General features: G+C 47.7%; 1 protein-coding gene across 1 annotated transcript in view; it reads right to left on the bottom strand.

The window, feature by feature from the left end:
- WDR82 (WD repeat domain 82) overlaps nt 1–19,703 on the bottom strand; it is a 62,477-nt gene that overhangs the window by 25,294 nt on the left and 17,480 nt on the right. The window contains exon 2 of the mRNA XM_006270363.4: nt 10,827–10,924. Coding sequence (XP_006270425.1) covers nt 10,827–10,924 — 98 coding nt within the window. The remainder of the gene's footprint in view (nt 1–10,826; nt 10,925–19,703) is intronic.

Here is a 19,703-nt window from a genome sequence, read left to right as displayed (position 1 = left end):
TAAACAGAAGCATCACTGTATGGGAGAAAGAATGTGAACTCATGGAAGGTTTTGAATTAAAACTCAAAATGTTCTACATGATTATAGAGTCTTTCATCTGAGGCTCTCAAAGAACTTTAATTCAGCAATGTTTGTGAAAGGCAGTTAGGGTGAGAAGCAACTACTGAAAAACTAGCAGACTTGCAACAGGTTGCCTGTGCATATAATACTGGGAAGGCAGTGGGAGCAATGAGCAGAGCCCAGACTGGCATCAGGAGAGATGAGTGTTCTATTCCAGGATTTGTTACCAACTTACTCATAGAAAATAAGGGTTGGAAGGGACCCCAGGAGGTCCAACCCCATGCTCAAAGCAGGGCTATCTCCAACTAGATCATTCCAGCCAGGGCTTTGTTGAGCCAGGTCATAAAAACTTCCAAGGATAGAGATTCCACCAGCTCTCTAGGTAACCCATACCAGTGCTTCAGCACCCTCAATTTGCTGCATTATTTCAGTTTTCTCCCTCCACCCTGCCCCCATTCTCCCCTCTTACACAGGGGCAGGAAGGAGAATACTTCTTTTGTAAATTACTTTGAAACACAGATTAAAGATGCTTAATATAAATATTAAGTATTTGAGTCACATCTGCTTCTCTCTCCCTTGGTACTGAGGAGAGAAGAACACAACTGTGAAAATGAACTATTTCATTCTGGCTTGTACAGAAGTTGGAATTAAATTCCAGATACTCAATTTTAATAAGTAATGAAATGCTTGCCAAAAGACAGTTTGTCTTATTTCAAGTTGAATTAGAAGGACTATCAGCATCAATTATCTCTCTCCAGGTAAATCAAATAAAAGAGCTGCAATTATCCTAGCAAACGTACACCTTTTTGACTAAAGGAAGAACACCTAGATAATGTAGGTAGATATATACTTGTTAAAAACACTACTGGTGATAGAATGTTAACTTCCAGCCAGTGAGGGGCTACACCGAGACAGAACATCTAGATGCTGTGTCCACGATGCAGCCACTTCTCCCAGCTGCAGCGCGGAAGTGGCAGTAACATGGACATAGCTCCAAAATGCCTGGTCCCAGTGCAGCTCCTACCAGCTAGAAACTGTGAATATGCACCAGCTCATGAGTGGGGGGCTGGAAGAAGTCATGGCAATATAGGCACAGCTCCTAGCTGCTTGGTCCCAGTGTGGACCCAGGCCACTGATGTGCTGTGGAAACCACCAAGCCTGTCAGACCAGAGCTGGGTTTTTCCAGCCTACACCTTGAAGAGGTTGCCAACTGCTGGACTAGATGACCTCCTAAGGTCCTTTCCAGCTCTACATTTCTATGATTCAGGGATAAGTATCTTTATTCTTTAAACACCCCAAAAATCCTCAACAGATACAGGAATGCCTAAGTAATGCAAATTTGCTTAGATTAGAATATGGAGACCAAGGGATTTTGGATGAGGACATTAAATCAGAAAAGATATAGTTAAGTCCCTAAAACTATGATGAACGCTCGAGCCCAAACTGGTTTCCTTCAGAGTTTTAAATTTTAGAGCAGAATTAGTGTGTCCATTATCTGAAGTTTTTAATTAGATATTAAAGAAGAAAGACTCTAGACACCCAGAGAAGCACATATTGTAGTGATTCCAAAACCAAGTAAGGAGCTATCTAGATATACTTCATACAGACCTATAACTTTATTAAACCAAGAGGCAAAGGTGTTTGTATCTGTCCAAGCAAATATCAAAAACTTCCCTGTCAGGGGCTGGGGTGAGTGGGGCCCCAACTGGGCCAAGTGCTGGGAAAAAATCTGAGCCCGGGTGGCTTATCCAGGTGCACCCGAGGGGGGCGGGGGGTGCTCCTGCCATTACGCAAGCCCTGGTGGAGGCCCAGGGGGCACATGTCCCCCCGATCTGTGTGTGGGGTGCAGGCGGCGGCTGCTGCTGCACACTGGTCCAAACCTCAAGCTCCACTGCAGCTGCCTCAGGAACAGCACAAAGCCAAGTGCGTCCTGCCGCTGGGCTGAGCTGCCAACCCAGCAGTGGGACGCATGTGGAACTGCGCCACTCCCAGGGCAGCTGCAGCGGGACTTGGGGCTCAGAGACCAGTACGCAATGGCAGCCACGTGTGCCCCATGCACAGATAGGGGTAGCACATGCCCTCCCAGCCTCCGTCAGGGTTCACACAGTGGCAAGAGCCCCCCCTCACACCTGCATGAGCCACCTGGGCTCTGATTGTTCCACTGCCGGGGCCCCACTAACCCCAGCCCCTGCCCCACTCCCTCCCTCACTGCAGGGGCCTCAAAGTTCCCCCCACCCCTCACTCCAGCCTCTTCCCCTCCACAGAATAGGTTGGTACTTGCCTGTCGTTCCCCAGGGATCTCGCTGGGGAGCCAGGGCAGTGAGTGAGGGAAGTGAGTAGAGCCCAGAAGTGAGCCCTGGCTCTGATTTAAAGGGGAAGCACCTGGGACTGGGAGAGTGGGCATAGCCCTTTCCTCTTGTAGTGGACCCTCACGTGGGGGGCCCTGAGGGAGACAGCAACCAGGACCATAGACCCACCAGCCCTGTCTGAGGGGCAGAAAGGGGTGCCGTGGGGAGGAGGTTGTTTATGCATTACAGGAAGCCGAGCATGGGCATGAGCTGTCATCAGGTGTAGAGCCCAGGGCCATCAAGGGAACTCCTATCGCATCCACACCTGAACTAAGATTATGTCAAGACCACAGTAGTCAACCAAAAGACTACTATTTGGGAAGTCTATATCAGACCTACCAGGGGTGCAATCACCTACTTATGAGTGTACATAATGCTGTTACCAAGTTATAGATACATCTATAAGCACTGAGTTCAAATAACTTACGGAATAATACTAATGAATTACGAGTTAAACCTTAGACTAGATAGCAATGAATTTGTACAAATATAAATATAGATATCTAAATATAAATTAATGTGCGTGTGTGTGTGAAGCTGAGGTTGCACGATCTGAAATACTACGTCAATTGGGACAATGCAGAGGTCAGAGAAGAAGAGGAAAAAGGACTGGACACACTTGTTTCACTATACCAACAAAGGACTAATGGGAGGGGCAGAGTTTCAGGTGTTACTGAGGCAATAGTTTTTCACAGGTTTCTGTAGGAGGTTCTGTAAGGGGTTCTTTTGTGGGAAGCTGATGTATGTTTAAGGGTTTAATATATGTAGTTGTATTTTTTTTGAATATGCTGTTTTTGCAATATGAAATTTTAGTAAAACACAGGTGCTTGATATGTGAAGTTTTGAAAGTATAGGGTGATAAGTATGTTCTTGCTGAAATTTTTTTTTTTTTGTAAAGGTTTCCATTTGCCCAGTATGGGCCATATGTCTTAGAGTCATGCTCAGCGTTGGCTGCATTTAATTAATTTCATAATTGGTTCCCATTACTGAGCATGTGCTGCTTTTGGCAGCACTTTAATGATCATGTATTTAATGAGCATTCTTTGTGGGCAAATGAAGACAAGGAGGTTTTCCCACACACTGATTGCAGAGGGAGGTCAGGGAGGGGGGCAAAAAACTTAATCTTGTATTCAAGTAAATACTGTAACTACACAAAAAATCAGAACTTGTACATATTTGTATATAAGTAGATACACAAAAAGAAATAAAAGATAGGTATCTATCTCTCATAATATCAATCAATCTCTTGGATGAGTAGCAGACTACATTTCTTATTACCCTGAATAAACTTAATTAATTATAGACTCAAAATTGTATCCCACAAAGGCCTTGGCAAAGGAGGGGAATGATGCTTCCAAGTAGAAAATATTTCTATCTAGCAGTCAACTTAGAAATTTGGTGTACTGAAAGAGACCAATTCACAGTAAACACTGGGTAAACACAGAACAAACCTGCAGTCCAACAGACTTATATAAAGCTGAAAAAAATCTTCCAGGCCAAATTCTATATATAATCATTTCTTTATGACAGCAACAACAGTAGCTGGAAATAATGCATAAAAGAAAACAGTCTTTAACTCCTATAAATAATACTGGATTTAATCTTAAGAAGCTATTAGGAAGCTTTAGTAACTAGAAACATATTTGGTATTATAATATGGGGACAATTATTAAAAAATATATTTAGATCTTTTGAAGAGCTAGAAAATACTGTAAGGAATATTAAAATCTCATTTTTCCATATATGCAATTGAGACATTTTTCAACACATTCGCAAAGAAATGTAAACCTCAGAAAATATTGGTCATGCCCATGAGAGACACAGACCTATTGCCTATGTTATATAAAGCAATTTTAAATCATCATACAAAATAAAAAAATTGTTTATGATTAAAAATGGAGCATAAAAACTGCATCCTAGTTGTTAGGGTGACAGTATTTGGATCTGGGGGAGCATTGGATTTGCAGGTGAATTTTTATTCAGGCTATAACCTGTGGCCTAGCAAGCTGCTAACCACAAGGCAGAATGGTATGTTAAAAGTAACACTGCGAGATGCTTAGGCAAGCATTTTCCTAACAATATAGTATTGTTGTAAGATATATAGCTCATTGTGTAAGAAAAACAGGATGCAGACCACTGGCTATCATTAGGAGATAAAGCAGAAGACAGACTTTGGAGATGGTGAGGAAATCAGCAAGAGACTTCAAGTGACCGAGAGAAGTAGGGATCAGGGTCTTAGGCACGCACTCATAGCAAAAGACATGTAAATAAGTTAAATGAATAGGTAATTCCATGCTAATGAAATAAACAGTAAATAGAGGCAGAGCTTAAGAAGGGAAGGAATAAGGATGGAACAAAGGAAGGACAAAGGTGGGGTAAATGTTAATAAGCATAAAACAAAGTGTATAAATATGGAAACAACTAATGTTCGTGGCTGCTCCCTGGTTTGTTGACGCTCGCCTGAAGCTTCCTCCATTTTGAATAAAGCTGTTGGAAGAAGCAATGCGTGCACCGACCCGCTGTCTCCCCAGTTGTGAGGTGTTGCATGGAGCCGGGGTCGAACACCAATTAGTTATGAAGATTGGGAGACTATCTACAACGAAGATCCTACCACATCCACCTGCACAGCGATAGAAGAAAGCTGTTTTAGAAGTTCTATGTTGATGGTATTTCACCCCAAGATACATTTATGGTACAGGAATGGGTGAGTGCTAGAGGGGGTGTGGGCCATTGGGAAGATTCTGCCCAATATGATGTACATGCTCCAGAAACAAGTTATTCTAGAAAAGGGTTGGAGACATGGTAAGGGTGGCAGTTATCAGATTATCTATTATGGCTTTCCTGAGAACCATACAACATAAAGCTCATATGGAATTGATAACTCATCTTCTAGCATATGCAAGAAGTAAAATTGGGAAAGTCTGAAAGAGGAATGACACTCCTAAAGTTATGGACTGATGTAAAAAAGTTTGAAAAATTTTAGTAATAAAAATTTTGTCTTATCAATTCAGCATGGGGGGGCAGGGAAAAGATACTTAGAAATTTCATAGATTTCATAGACATTGGGGCTGGAAGGGACCTCAAAATCTGGAAGAAGTTCTTGGAATCTACTGGAAAAGTATTCTGCCTCCAAACCAAAGTCTGAGAAACTTTCCTGATTATTGAAGGAGAATGCAGCTAGCAAGGGACATGAAGGGTAACAAGAAGGGTTTCTACAAGTATGTCATTAACAAGAGGAAGATCAGAGAAATGTGGGTCCCTTACTGAATGAGGGAGACAACCTAGTGACAGAGAATGCAGAAAAGACTGAAGTGCTTTTTCACCTCAGTCTTCACAGGCAAGACCAGCTCCCTGACTACTGCACTAGGCAGCACAGTTTGGGGAAGAGGTAAGCAGCAAAAAGTAGTCAAAGAACAGGCTAGGGACTTTAGAAAAGCTGGACATATAAAAAAGTCCATGGGGCCAGATGGGATGCACGCAAGGGTGCTGACGGAGTTGGCTGATGTGATTGCAGAGCCACTGATCATCACCTTTAAAACTTGTGGTAATCAGGAGAGGTCCTGGATGATCGGAAAAAGGCAAACATAGTGCCCATATTTAAGACAGGAAGAAGTAGGATCCAGGGAATTACAGACCAGTCAGCCTCACTTCAGTCCCTAGAAAAATCATGGAGCAGAACTTCAAGGAATCCATTTCTATGCACTTGGAGGAGAAGAAGGTCATTAGGAACAGTTAGCATGGATTCACGAAGGCCAAGTCATACCTAACCAACCTGATTGCCTTCTATGATGAGATACTGACTCTATGGATGTGCGGACACCAGTGGGTGTAGTATACCTTGACTTTAGCAAAGCTTTTGATACAGTCTCCCACAACATTAGAAGATGCATCACAAACAGGTATAATGAGGTGATACTTCCCCTTTATGTGGCATTGGTAAGGCTGCAGCTGGAATACTACATCCAGTTTTGGTTGCTGCACTTCAAGAAGGATGTGGATAACCTTTAAAGGGTCCAGAGGAGGGCTACTCATATGGTTAAGGACCTGCAGGTAAGGTCCTACAAGGAGAGACTGAGGGACCTGGATCTCTTCTGCCTCCGCAAGAGAACAGTGAAAGGTGATCCTGTGGTCATCTACAAATTTATCAGGGGGTGGTAGCAAGGAATAGGAGATACTCTGTTTATGAGGGCACCCCTTGGGGTGACTAGAAACAACAGACACAAACTGACAGAAAGCGGATTTAGATTGGACATCAGGAAGAACTTCCTCTCAGAAAGGCAGGGGTAGGCAACATTTTTAGCCGAAGTGCCAAAAAACCCACAATGTCTACCTTGGAAGGCATACCCAGAAAAATAAAATGAGGGGCAGAGGGGGTGCAGTAAATGGCAGAACACACTGCATATCAGTATATTTAATAATTATAAATGTTGTCTTTGTTGTTGTGTATTCCTTTTTTATTAAGCATACTGCAATGAGAGAGAGGGAGAGGGGAAAGAGGAGAGAAAGAGAAAGAAGAGAGAGAAAGGAAAAGGAAAGCAGAGAGAGAACCAGACACACACACAGAACCACATGTGCACAAATGCAGACAACCAGAACACACCCAGAACAGACCAGACACATGCACACATGCATCCAAAACCAGACATGTGTGAATACACAGATGCACAAAACCAGACAGCAGACAAACACACAGAACCAGGTGTGCAGGTGCACGGAGCCGGGCTGCTGGGCCACCAGACAAAGTCCAACTCAAAAATGCCCTGGGCCCGCCGGAGCCCCTGTGCTGCCCTAGGGAGCCAGCCCCCAAGCTGCAGCGCAGCCAGCTGAAGCCCCAGTCAGAGCCTGCCCATCAGCCCAACCACCCACCCCACAGAGCTAAGCCCACAAAGGTGAGGCACTCCTGACAAGGGGCAGGCCAGCCTCATCCCAGTGGGGGTGGGGCTGGGCTTGGGCTTGGAGCGGGTGGGAGTTAGGCGGGCTCAGCTGCAAGCAGCCCAGGCTCCATGGTGTGCAGAACCAGGTGTGCAGCCTGGGCTGGCTGCAGCTGGAAGGCTGCAAACAGCTAATCCAGGCTCCTGCATCAGCTCCATACCAGCAGGTGCACGAATGTCTTGGAGTGGATGGTGGGGGAAGGACCTGAGGCAGCTCAACCCTGGCCTCTCCCCCACTGCTGGCACAGAGCTAATGACTGGGCTCTGGAGTCCGGCACAGCTGTTTGTAGCCAGCCTGGGCTCTGGACAGCTGCAGCAGGCAGGCTGCAAACAGCTGCGCCAAGCTCCACAGCCCCGGCATAAGCTCCATGCTTGCAGTGATTCCTCACACACCTCAGAGCAGACAGCAGGAGGGTTGTGCTGCCTCAGGCCCTATCCCTGCTGTCTGCTCTAAGGTGCGCGAGGAGTCACCGCCAGCACGGAGCTGATGCTGGGGCTGTGGAGCCTAGCACAGCTGTTTGCAGCCTGCCCACTACAGCTGTCCAGAGAACAGGCTGGCTACAAACAGCTGTGCTGGGCTCCAGAACCCAGTCATCAACTCTGTGCCAGCAGTAGGAGAGGGGCCGGGGTTACGCTGCCTCAGGTCCTTCCCCCACCGTCCGACTCCAAGGCATGCATGCACCTGCCAGTACGGGGCTGATTCAGGAGCCTGGAGCAGCTGTTTGCAGCCTCCCAGCTGCAGCCAGCCCAGGCTCTGGGTAGCTGTTGCCAGCCACTGAGCCCGGGCTGTTTGCAGCACGGCTTGCAGCCTCCCAGTCACCTGCTGGGAGCAGCCCAGGTTCCGTGGCTGGCAGCAGGTGCCTAGAGCCTGGGCTGGTGGTGGTGTGCTGAACAAAATGGCCTCATGTGCCATGCTCAGCACGCGTGCTGCAGGTTGCCAACCCCTTCAGTAAGGGTTACCAGAATCTGGAGTGGGCTTCCAAGGGAGGTGGTACTCTCCCCTACCCTAGAGGTCTTTAAAAGGAGACTGGAAAAGCACCTGGCTGCAGTCATCTGATCCCAGTGCTCTTTCCTGCCCATGGCAGGGGGTCAAGCTCAATGATCTACAGTCCCTTCTGACCCTAAAAATCTATGAAACATTCTTGCAGCAAGATAAGGAAGTGGGCTGGATGAATGGACTGTAAGGTGGATAGAAAACTGGCTGGAGCATCGGGCTCAGAGAGTAGTAATGAATGGCTCCATGTCCAGTTGGCAGTCTGTATCAAGTGGAGTGCCCCAGAGTTGGTCCTGAGGCTGGTTTTGTTCAATGTCTTCATCAATGACCTGGCAGATGGCATAGAGTGCACCCTCAGCAAAGTTTGCAGATGACACCAAGCTGGGAGTAGTAGTAGATACGCTGGAGGGTAGGGCTAGGATTCAGTGTGACCTATCCTTGGAGGATTGGGCCAAAAGGAATCTCATGAGGTTCAACAAGGACAAGTGCAAAGTCCTGCACTTAGGATGGAACAATCCCAGGCACCAGTACAGGCTGGGGGCCGACTGGCTGGACAGCAACTCTGTAGAAAAGGACCTGGAGGTTACAGTGGACAATAAGCTGAACATAAACAAACAGCAGTGTCCTTGTTGCCAAGAAGGCTAACAGAATACTGGACTGCATTGGTAGGAGTGCTGCAAGCAGGGCAAGGAAAGTGATTATTCCCCTCTACTCAGCACTGGTGAGGCCACATCTGGAGTACTATGTTCAGTTTTGGGTCTGCCACTACAGAAATGATGTGGACAAATTGGAAAGAGTCCAGTGGAGGGCCACCAAAATGGTAAGGGCCTGGGGCACATGACTTATGAGGAGAGGCCGAGGGAACTGGGCTTACTTAGTCTAGAAAAGAAGAGACTGAGAGGGGATTTAACATCAGCCTTCAACTACCTGAAGGGGAGGGGGTTTGAAAGAGGATGGAGCTAGACTGTTCTCAGTGGTGGCAGATGACAGAACACGGAGAAGCCATCTCAAGTTGCAGCAAAGGAAGTTTAGCTTAAGTATTAAAAATAATTTTCTCACCAGGAGGGTAGGAAAACACTGGAACAGGTTACTGAGAGAGGTTGTGGAATCTCTATCCTTGGAAGCTTTTAAGACCTGGCTAGACAAAGCCTTGGCTAAGATGATCTCGCTGTGGATGGTCCTTCTTTGAGTAGGGGGTTAGACTAGATGACCTCTTGAGGTCCCTTCCAACCCTAATTTTTTATGATTCTATAACACAAGTCATGAGCTAACAGTTAAGAACAAATTTAGAACAAATCTGAAATCTCAAGTAGAGATGGGTGGAAGACAGCCTTGTATTACATACAGTGTTCGGGGGGGGGGGGGGGGGGGGGGGAGCAGGGAGGGCATGAATCATTAAGAAGGTCACATTTAGAAATGGACAAACAAAAAAGCTTGTTATCAACTAAGAAATATAAAAGTAGAGGTGCCCTGATACATCAGTCTCATACAGAATCGGCACCAATATAGGGAAAATTGACAGTATCGGAAATCGGCTTTTTTTGCCTGTGACCTAGTTCCAGCCTGCAGCAGCAGCCTACCTTCACCCTGCACGCAGATCCAGGGGTCACATCCCCACCATTCCCTCCCGGGATGTGTGCAACAGCAGGAACCACCCGCTCCCCAACCTCGAACAAGCCGCTTGCAGCACCATTCCACACCCTACCCTGCCTGTGCTGTGCCTGCCCCAGGCCCTGCCCCACTTCTTCCCCCACTACAGGGGCCTCAATCTGCGCCCCCCCAACTTCCCCATCCCCATATAAAGGAGCTATGAGACTGGAAAGAACAGAAGAAAAAGAATGCAAGACCCCTGGGGACATTCACTTAGGTTAAAGGAGCACACCTGAGGGAAAATAAATATCCATCTTACACACACCCTGACCCATACCCCCAGCCTGGGGATTGGGTGTACCTTTAAATTTGTTATTTGATAAATCAGATTTGGTAATAAAGCTTATTACAAAAAAGAACGGCTGGTAGAAAGAACAAACTTCATAAACACATTCTTAGCACAATTTTCTATGGAGCTGTACAGGGACAAAACCCTCACAGTGCCATTTTAAAATCCTAACTACTAAAAATATGAGCACCCCAATGAGTAATAAATATGTTCAATAAACAGACAGAGAAACTTAGAGCACAAAAGCTTCTTAACATTTGTCTATTCACTTAGCCAGTGAACAAAATAGCTCAAATCTCGCTTCCACTATAGATCGTATTAATGTTCTTGGTTATTGAAAGTAAAGGAAATACTAGAAACAAATGGTCATTATGTGTTAAGGGATGCCTTTGGGCAATGCTTTAAAATAAACATTTTATTATGACTATGGAGATGTCTATTTATTATCTGAAGGCTGGTGTAAAAGCTTTCCCTAGCTCCTTCATCACTGTTTATCTAAATGTGACACCTGACTTCAGATAAATAAAAATACTTAACTAGAGTTAGTCACTTACCATCTATTTTGTTGGAGCTGTACACCACAGTGTTGGCTGCATGTGTGTACCTGATGAGGTCCACTCCATACTTTTTACTGTACAGCGTTCTCTTTGGTCTGTCAGAGGAATATAGAAATAATTAGGCTTTCTTCTTCAAAATGAGAGTTCAATCCACAGTCTAACTGTCTTGAAACATGAAGGTTCTGGTTTCCACCTATGCTCAGAGATGATCTGACAAAGGAGACAAACTGAGAAGAACCCTGACAACCACCATTCTCCTATGCTATATATAAAAACCACCTAGAATTCCCATAAATTGCTGATGGCATGGACAGACATTTGTACTGCTTCAAGTGCCTTTTAAACACTTCAAAATGTGAAAGGTCATGTGTCATTTATCAGCGAGGTGCTTCAAACCAGACCACAACAACTCTGAATGAAACAGGAATATTTTAAGCGCTTCATTGTGAAACACTGTTACCCTTGTACCTTCCAGAAGAGCCCTCCCTCCCCTGGCCAGAAGCAGATGGAGGAGGAAGAGGAAGACACCAGGAGTCATTCCTGATTGGGACTGCAAAGCAAATGTACAGCCATCAAGATACAGTTTAGATGTCACCATCACTAAAATGGCAAAGGTATCTCTATTTCTTCATTCCCTCAAATCCAGCAGGTGAACAGAAGTACACCGATATTCTGACAGTACCTCTGCACCCTCTACCCCATGTTCAATAAACCAACACTGTGCCAGCAGCCCTGGCCAAGGACATGGATGGATTTACACATGGTCACCAGCAGGTCCATGTTGACAGATTAGTGAGAGATGGAAAGAAAATTCAAAGGCATGCAAAGGGGAAGTGCCACATCTAGCCTAAAAAGCTTATCCCAAAGGTTATTCAGGCATAGGAAAGAGGGGTACAGCTGCATCTACTGACATAATGGGAGAGGAGTGCAAACACATCCTACTGTGACCTGCTATATGAGGCTATGATTTTGTGCTTAGGCTAGTCACCAAAGGGATTTGTACCTTTGCCATTCAGCTCTTACATACTTTGATTGGGTACTTTTGAAGGAAGGGAAGTATAGAAAATTCAAATTGGGCCATTAGAGGCTAAGTTTGGCACTTTTATTTACAGTTGTCATTTGCTTTAAAGTAATTTAGCAGTTTATGGTGTCTTTCCCCAAGAGTTAACATGAAGGAATTTAGCTAATTATGTCCATGAGACAGAAGTATTTTTATTTGCGAATGCAATCAATCAAAAAGCAACAGTATTGCCAACCCTCCTGACCCCTATTGCCAATCAGGAGGTTCAATATTTTCAGACCAGTAAAACGTGGTTGAAACACACAGCAGACTGGTACAGAGTGTTCACACAGAGCCATTCACCCTCTTCCTATCCATCTTATTTCTCTGATGATAGGGATCATGTAACAAGGGAGGGGACAAGATATGCTGCTTTTTTTTTTTTTACCACACAGGGCAAAATGGAATACAGGCCATTTGGCAATGTTTCCCTTGGTACTACTTGTTTAAGTATCCTGGATACAATTTGTGGGCTATAGTTCAAGTCTGATGGCATCTGAGTAGCGAATTCCTGGAGCTTCACTAATAATAGCTAGCATGCAGTGAATGAGGGTATCAGCTTGAGCAGGTGAAGGTGGGTCACATGAGTTCAGCCAGCTGTCAGAGTGGCAAAGCTTCACAGCTTTAAGAAGAGAGACTGTGCAGGGTCTTCTGCAAGCTGTTATTTAGTACTAGAGCAGCATACTCAGCCTAGAACTTCAACATAGGGCTGCCCCGCTTCAGACACCCATTAATAGAGTGCTTTATTGTTTCCTACTCAGAGGATAGGTATTCAAACTTCCACTGAAGGTACTCATCCAGCCAGGCTCTTGGGTTGAAAAATAACCTGCTTCTTTCCAGGGTAGCACCATAACTCACTTGACCCCTCCAAGCAGCTGGGTCTTCAAAACAGCAGGAGAGTGTAGAGCAGGGGTGGTCAAAATACAGCCTGCAGGCCAGATCTGGCCCACGAGGCCATTCTATTCGGCCCACAGGGCCCTTAAAAAAATTTTGAAAATGACTATTTGTCTGTCCTTGGCTCCTGTCAAAAATGAATATTCCAGGCAAGGCAGAACACTGATGCGACCAACAAGGCTGAGGGAACAGAAATGTTGAGGGATATACCCAGCTGGCTCACAATGAACAAGATTAAAAAAAAAAAAAAAAAAAAAAAAAAGAGAGAAAGAGCATTCAGGCTGCTCTACATTTTGCGCCCTCCCCCCCAAACCAAAGGCTTTTTTTCCATAGGCAGAGAAGTTCCCTCCCTTCTCACTCCCACCCCTACCAAGTCCTTTTCAAATCAAGGGTTACCTTCCCCAGCCTCCAACCAGGCCCCACCACAGCAATTGATAACTATTCTTCAACTCCAACAGCAGCTCTCCAACATCTAGGCTACCTTGCCTAGCCCCTCAACATTGCACCAGACAAGAGCTGTCCTCCCAAACCCCAACGGTAGCAACAACAGGGCCAGGGTTACCCGTCCGCAACCTCTCAAGTGCCCACCAGGGTCATGGCCATATATACCAACTATACAGAGCTTCATCCTGTCTCAGCACCTCCTCCCACCCTTCTCCACTCTCCTCTCATGCCAGGGAATTTGCCCCAGGGATGCATCTTCACACCCAAGACAGCAGCTCACTCATACATACACCAGCCTATGTTTTCTGCTCCCCAAAGCTTTCCTTTGCCAACATAGGCTATAAATAGACATGATCCTTGGAGCAGGTTCAGCTGTGCCAGAATGCGTCCCAGCACTGCAGATTCACTTTACTGGGCAATGCAGGCATTGCCCATTGTTCCATGTCAGGGTATGTCAGCTCAATATCATGCGTCCAAGGAATCCCCAGCCAGTTAGCGACCCATTTGACTGTGTAAGTGTCGACGCCACAGTCCCCTAGTTTTTTAACAAGAATGGGGTGAGAGACAGTGTCGAAGGCTTTCATGAAGTCCAGAAAGACTACGTCCACTGCTACCCCTGCGTCTAAGGATTCAGTGACCTGGTCACAGAAGGCCACCAGGTTGGTCTGACAGGACCTGCCTCTAATGAACCCATGTTGGTTGCTCCTAAGCATAACCTCCCCTGCTGGCCCCTCGTGGACATGTGCCAAGATAACTCTCTCAAAAAGCTTACCCAGGATCAAGGCAAAACTAACTGGCCTATAGTTTCCTGGGCCCTCCTTCCCTTTTTTTGAAAATGGGAACTACACTGGCTCTTTTCCAGTCCTCTGGCACTACACCAGAGCACCACGAGTGCTCGTAAAGCCGTGCCAGGGATCCCGCAATGACCTCTGCCAATTCCCTCAGCACCCTGGGGTGGAGGTCGTCAGGACCAGCTGATTTACATACTTCCAGTCCCTCCAGAAGTTTCCTGACTAGATCCTCACTGACCCCAGGCCTGGGTGTGCCTCCTGGGCCAGGGGAGGGGGGGGAGGTACCCAGGGTCTCCCTGGGGCCGATCACTGAGCCGGGGAGGCACAGGGGAGCCCCCAGCGTGCTCCCCAGCAGATCCAGAAGTGGTCTGGGTTCACCGCCAAGCATGTGGAGGGGCCCCCTACACTCCTGTGCCGCACCCTGGCATTGCAGCGTTCACAAGCCACATCTAATCAAATATTTCAGTTCAAATACTTGTGGCTATTGGGACATAAAATTAACATGGGGGTACTTTTTTAGGTTTTTTTTTACTAAATGTAAGTCAACTAAACATGATAAATCAGATCATGCTCTATTTAGGACACTGGAAAGTTTTCCAGAAAACCCACAACTCTAGTCAGGGCATCCCTGAAAAGAACACCCTCACAGTTGTTACGTTCAAGGGACTTAGTCTTTGGTGCCTAGTACTAGCTTATGAACTTCCAGGCCTCCTATGCTCAGACCTCTGGAATGGTCTCAGCCTTAACCTCACAGATGATGTGCAGCAGCCAAGCAAAAGTGACCATCCAGGGCAGGTAGCACTAAGTATCCAGGAGCACCCCTAGGGCCCTCCACCATGCCTCCATATGCCCAAAACGTGTACTCCATGGCCATCCAGCAGCTGCACAGGTAATAGCTGAGCAGTCCCTTCCCATCATCCAAGTGTCCAGTACGGGCCTTTATGAACCACAGAAAAAGACGACAGGCTGAGTCCCAGGATGCAGAGACACAGAATGGTCACAGCCTCAAGCTAAGTGCTGGGAGCAGCACAAGCACATAGTCCTGGCTTCATAAAGGACACTCAACTAGAATTCCACTCCTGTGACCAGGTTTGAGCTTCAAGGGAGACTGAGACACCCCCTGGTGGCCAAGCAACCCTTAGCCAGATCCAGCTCTAGGGTGCCCTCCTCTTCTTACTCGCTTGCCACACCTTGATGTAGTTCAGGAGTAGGCAACGTTTTTTGGCTTGAGTGTCAAAAAAACCACAATGCCTACCTTGAAAGATGCCAGAGCGCTGGCATATCACAAAAACAAAATGAGGGCTGAGGAGTACATAACAGGACACACTGCATATTAGAGTTATAAGGTCTCTCTCTATATATAATAAAACTACTGTTGTAAGTAAAGTAAATAAGGTTTCTAAAATGCATAAGAAGTTTCATTTAAAACTGAATTAAAAAGCAGATCCTACCAGTTTAGTGTGATCCTTGCCCTTGCAGCATGGGGCTGGGGCCAGGGCCCACTGGCACCCTGGGGCTGGGGTCCAGGCCATGGGCGATGAGGGCCCACTGGCAGCCCGGGGCCATTGGCAGTGTCAGGATGAGGCGGGGCCCGTGTAGGTGTTCAGCCCCAGCCCCACACGGGCCCCATCCCCACGCTGCCAACGGACCGGCCCGGCAGCAGCACTGGGCTGGGGCCGGCAGCGGTGGTGAGGGCTGGGGCCAGGGCCATCTGCTGGGGGTGGGGGGGGGGAGGCAGCGGCACCAGCAGCACATGGCCAGGGCCGCCTGTAGCGCTGGAAAAGGGCCAGGGCCTGTGCAGGTCCATGGCCCCAGTCCCGTCCCGACGCTGCAGATGGCCCCGGCCCAGAGCTGGCATTGGGCCGGGGCCCAGAGCAGCGATGGAGCTGGCTGGGGCTGGGCTGCCAGCAGCACGTGGCCAGGCCCAGGGACGGGGCCTGCGGCGGTGATAGTGTCGGTTGGGGCCTGCCAGTAGCATGTGGCTAGCAGCATGGGGCTGGGCCCGGGACCATTAGGGCGCGGATGTGGCTGGGGATGGGGCCCATGGCAGGGACAGGCTAGGGTTGAGGCCAGGGGCCTCAGGGTGTTCCGGGGCCTGGGTCCAGCGGTGGCAAGTCCAGCTAACACGGGTCAGCAGCAGCACAAGGCTATTCCCAGGCAGCCATGTGCTGCTCAATCTGGGCACGCCCATTCCCATCCCTTGGGGCAGGAAGCAGCCCGCGTGCCAATAAAAACCATGCCGTGTGCCACATTGGGCACATGTGCCATAGGTTGCCGACCCCTGATGTAGTTGTTTGATTGAAAGGGAGGCTGCCTAATGGATCCTAGAGCAAGCCCCAGTTCCTCTAGATGCCAGGTAGCTCTTCCAGGCTTCTGACGGTCTCCACTCTGCCCTTGCTAGGTGGGCCCCAATGGCCTTTCAGTGCTTTTTCCCAGGGCATCTACCAGCCTTAAGAGTGAAGCACAGCCTCCAGCCTCCCCTACAGCCATGCCTATGCCTCACAAGTGACCAATTAATTACTTTATTGGGCACTTGGCCCCAATCCAATACCAGGCTACCTCAGACCTTTACACCCCTTGCTGGGGCCTCAGCCTTACCAACCTCAGCCATTCTCTTACTGGTTCTCCTAGCTTAGGCCAGCTGTGTGGGACCTCACTTTGCGGTTCCAGCCCATGACCACCTAATCCAGCTTTGTCTTTGCACTGTCCTAGGCAATACATGTGCTGAGCATGCTTAGTCTTCTGGACCCCTGGCCCTCATCTCCGTCCTTTTCATGCACAGGACCCCCTGGCCCAGATTCTGCTGTTCCTGGGCACTGGGCCTCCCTGGCTCTCATCTGGCTCCTGCTTTTCTCTCTCTCTCTCTCTCTCTAGGCTTCAACCTCCCGCTCAGGCTTAAGCCTATGGTATGCCCCGAACACTGGCATGCCCCCGACACCTTGCTGTGGGTTAAACTACCATGCACCCCTTGAGCACCTCACCATGGCCTCCATACACTCCCCTTTCAGCCATACCTAAATCACCAGTTGAAATTGTAACCAAGGAATAAGCCTTCTGGCTAACACAAACTAAACCCCTCTGGGTCTGAACATAAACAATGGCTAACTGCCTGCATAACAAGGCTTCCCTTTCCATGTAATATCCCCCTGTACAGCAGTAGCACTGTTTGTGTTCCTCAAGATAGCTCCAGTGCCGGCCAGGAGCTCTCCTGCATTCCTCCTGCTCTGGAGCTCTTGTCTCCGCAGCCTCCAGGGCCAGACTGCCCCTCCTGGCTCAGGGACCATGTTTATATATCTCCCTGGCCCCGCTCCCTTCTAGTCAGATGCGTCCCCGAGCTGAGTTTCCTAATTGAGCTTGCCACCTTAACCCCAGGATAACCTATTATTGCTGGCCTCTCCTGTTCTCGTATCTCGTCTCCCATGCAGGGCTCTAACCCACGGAATTAATGCTACACAGCTAGTTGTGCAGTAAATGCTTGTATCAGGTAAATCCACAGGTACCCATTCCCTGGTAGCTCATAATGAGCAGCTTTCCGCACTTGCCCTGCTGCTCCTTCAGCCTTAAATTAAACACGAGCCTTCAAGCTCTCCGTTACTACTCCTGGCAATCACTGCTCATGTTTGGCCTGGAAGCAGTAGTATACCTTCTGCAGGTGGTCTCATAAATCAGGGGTGTCAATCAGAGCAGAGGCTCTCCACCAGGATACCAGAAGTTGGGGGTGTGGCTACAGAGGGGCAGGGCTTGCCATAGAATTTGGGACTATAGGCCCCACTGGACATGGCAATGGGTAGCATAAGGACAAACAAAGGCTGTGTGATGTAGTCCTCGGTTACCCAATGGCTGCCCAGCCCGTTGCCACTGCCATCATTGCCTATCTGTCCCAGGAGGACCCCCAGTCTGGATCTGGCCTGGGGCATAGGCTAAGTTTGATACCCCTGCCATACATGACCATCCTCTGCAGTGTCCTGTATCCTTTCCTCCTTTGGCATGGGATTCTGGAATCTCAGCTCTCCAGCCCAGAGCTGTGCTAAAACAGGGAAAGAGAAAGGACTAAAACAAAGCAACACAGATGTAGTAGAGAATCATAAAAAGATACGTCTAGAAGGGGATCTCAGGAGGTCATCTAGTCCAAACCCCTGCTCAAAGTAGGAACATTTCAGAAAAGTGTTTGTCTAACTTATTCTTAAAAACATTTCTTAGTAATTATAGATGTGTTCTTTACACAATGCATAAAACATCAAAATCTCCCTACCTTGTCACAGATAAGGCAGGAGGACAAGGGAACAGTCAATGTCCTGCCACTGAAAGGACATAAGCAGTTATTAGCAGGTGTGTGCGAAGCAGGCAGTATTCAATTTGGATTCGGCCGGATTCGAGGGACAGTGATTCAGTTCACAGATCCAGATCACTGTCCCAATTCGATTCAGCTGAATTTGAATCTGAAGATTCAATTCCGATTCAGAGAATCAGCAATTAGGCCATAGACACAGCTTTATATGTTTTTTCTACATACCTCAAGGTACCAGGCACGGCTCGTGAATGTTGAGATGGTGGGACAGATGAAGAGTACCATGGGAGTATGTAGGGGGAGGGTCCCCACGTGCTCAGTGGTGGACCTGGAAGTGGACCGGAAGTACTTCTGGGCCACTTCCAGGTCCACCGCCGAGAGCAAGCCCACCCCCCCCCCGCACTCCCAAGGGATGCTCCATCCGCCCCACCATCTCAGCATCCGTGAGCTGCACCTGGTACCTTGAGGTACGTAGAAAAAAAAACATATAAAAGCTGTGTTTATGGCTGAATTGTCTAATCTCTCTGAATCGAATCAAAGGCTTCTGATTCAATTCAGTGAGATTAATGGGTCTCCTGATTTGATTCGGAGATTTGAATCAGCAAATGAAGTTTCACACAGCCCTAGTTATGTCTTCCCAGCAAGAGATCCAAGGAAAAAGAACCATGTCCCCCCTACTGGGGAAGGCAAAAAATGCCACAGACCATGTAAAATTCCTTTTTGATCCCAAACGTGGCAATCATAGAATCATAGAAAATTAGGATTGGAAGGGACCTCAGGAGTTCATCTAGTTCAACCCCCTGCTCAAAATAGGACCATCCGCAACTAGATTACCCTAACCAAGACTTTGTCTAGCCAGGACTTAAAAAGCTCCAAGGACAGAGATTCCACCACCTTTCTGGATAACCTGTTCCAGTGTTTTCCTACCCTCCTAGTGAGAAAATTCTTTCTAACATCTAACATAAACTTCCCTTACTGCAACTTGAGACCATTGCTCCCTGTTCTGTCATCGGCCACCAACAAGAACAGTCTAGCCTCATCCTCTTTCGAACAGCCCTTCAGGCAGTCGAAGGCTGCTATTAAGTGCCTTGTCAGTCTCCACTTCGAGACTAAATAAGCCCAGTTCCCTCAGTCTTCCCTCATAAGTCATGTCCCCCAAACCCCTCACCATTTTTGTTGCCCTCCACTGGACTCTCTCCAATAGCTCCACATCCTTTTGTAGTGGAAGGCCCAAAACTGAACACAATACTCCACATGTGGCCTTACCAGTGCTGAATAGAGGGCAATAATCTCTTCCCTTGCCCTCTTGGCAACACTCCTAACAATGCAGCCCAGTGAGTCTTAGTCTTCTTGGCAACAAGGGCACACTGCTGGCTCATATTCAGTTTATTGTCCGC

This window comes from Alligator mississippiensis, chromosome 12, assembly GCF_030867095.1.
Source record: "Alligator mississippiensis isolate rAllMis1 chromosome 12, rAllMis1, whole genome shotgun sequence".
NCBI classification, from domain to species: Eukaryota; Metazoa; Chordata; order Crocodylia; family Alligatoridae; genus Alligator; species Alligator mississippiensis.
The sequence above is the reverse complement of the archived record's forward strand: the minus strand, read 5'-3'. Positions and strand labels throughout refer to the sequence as shown.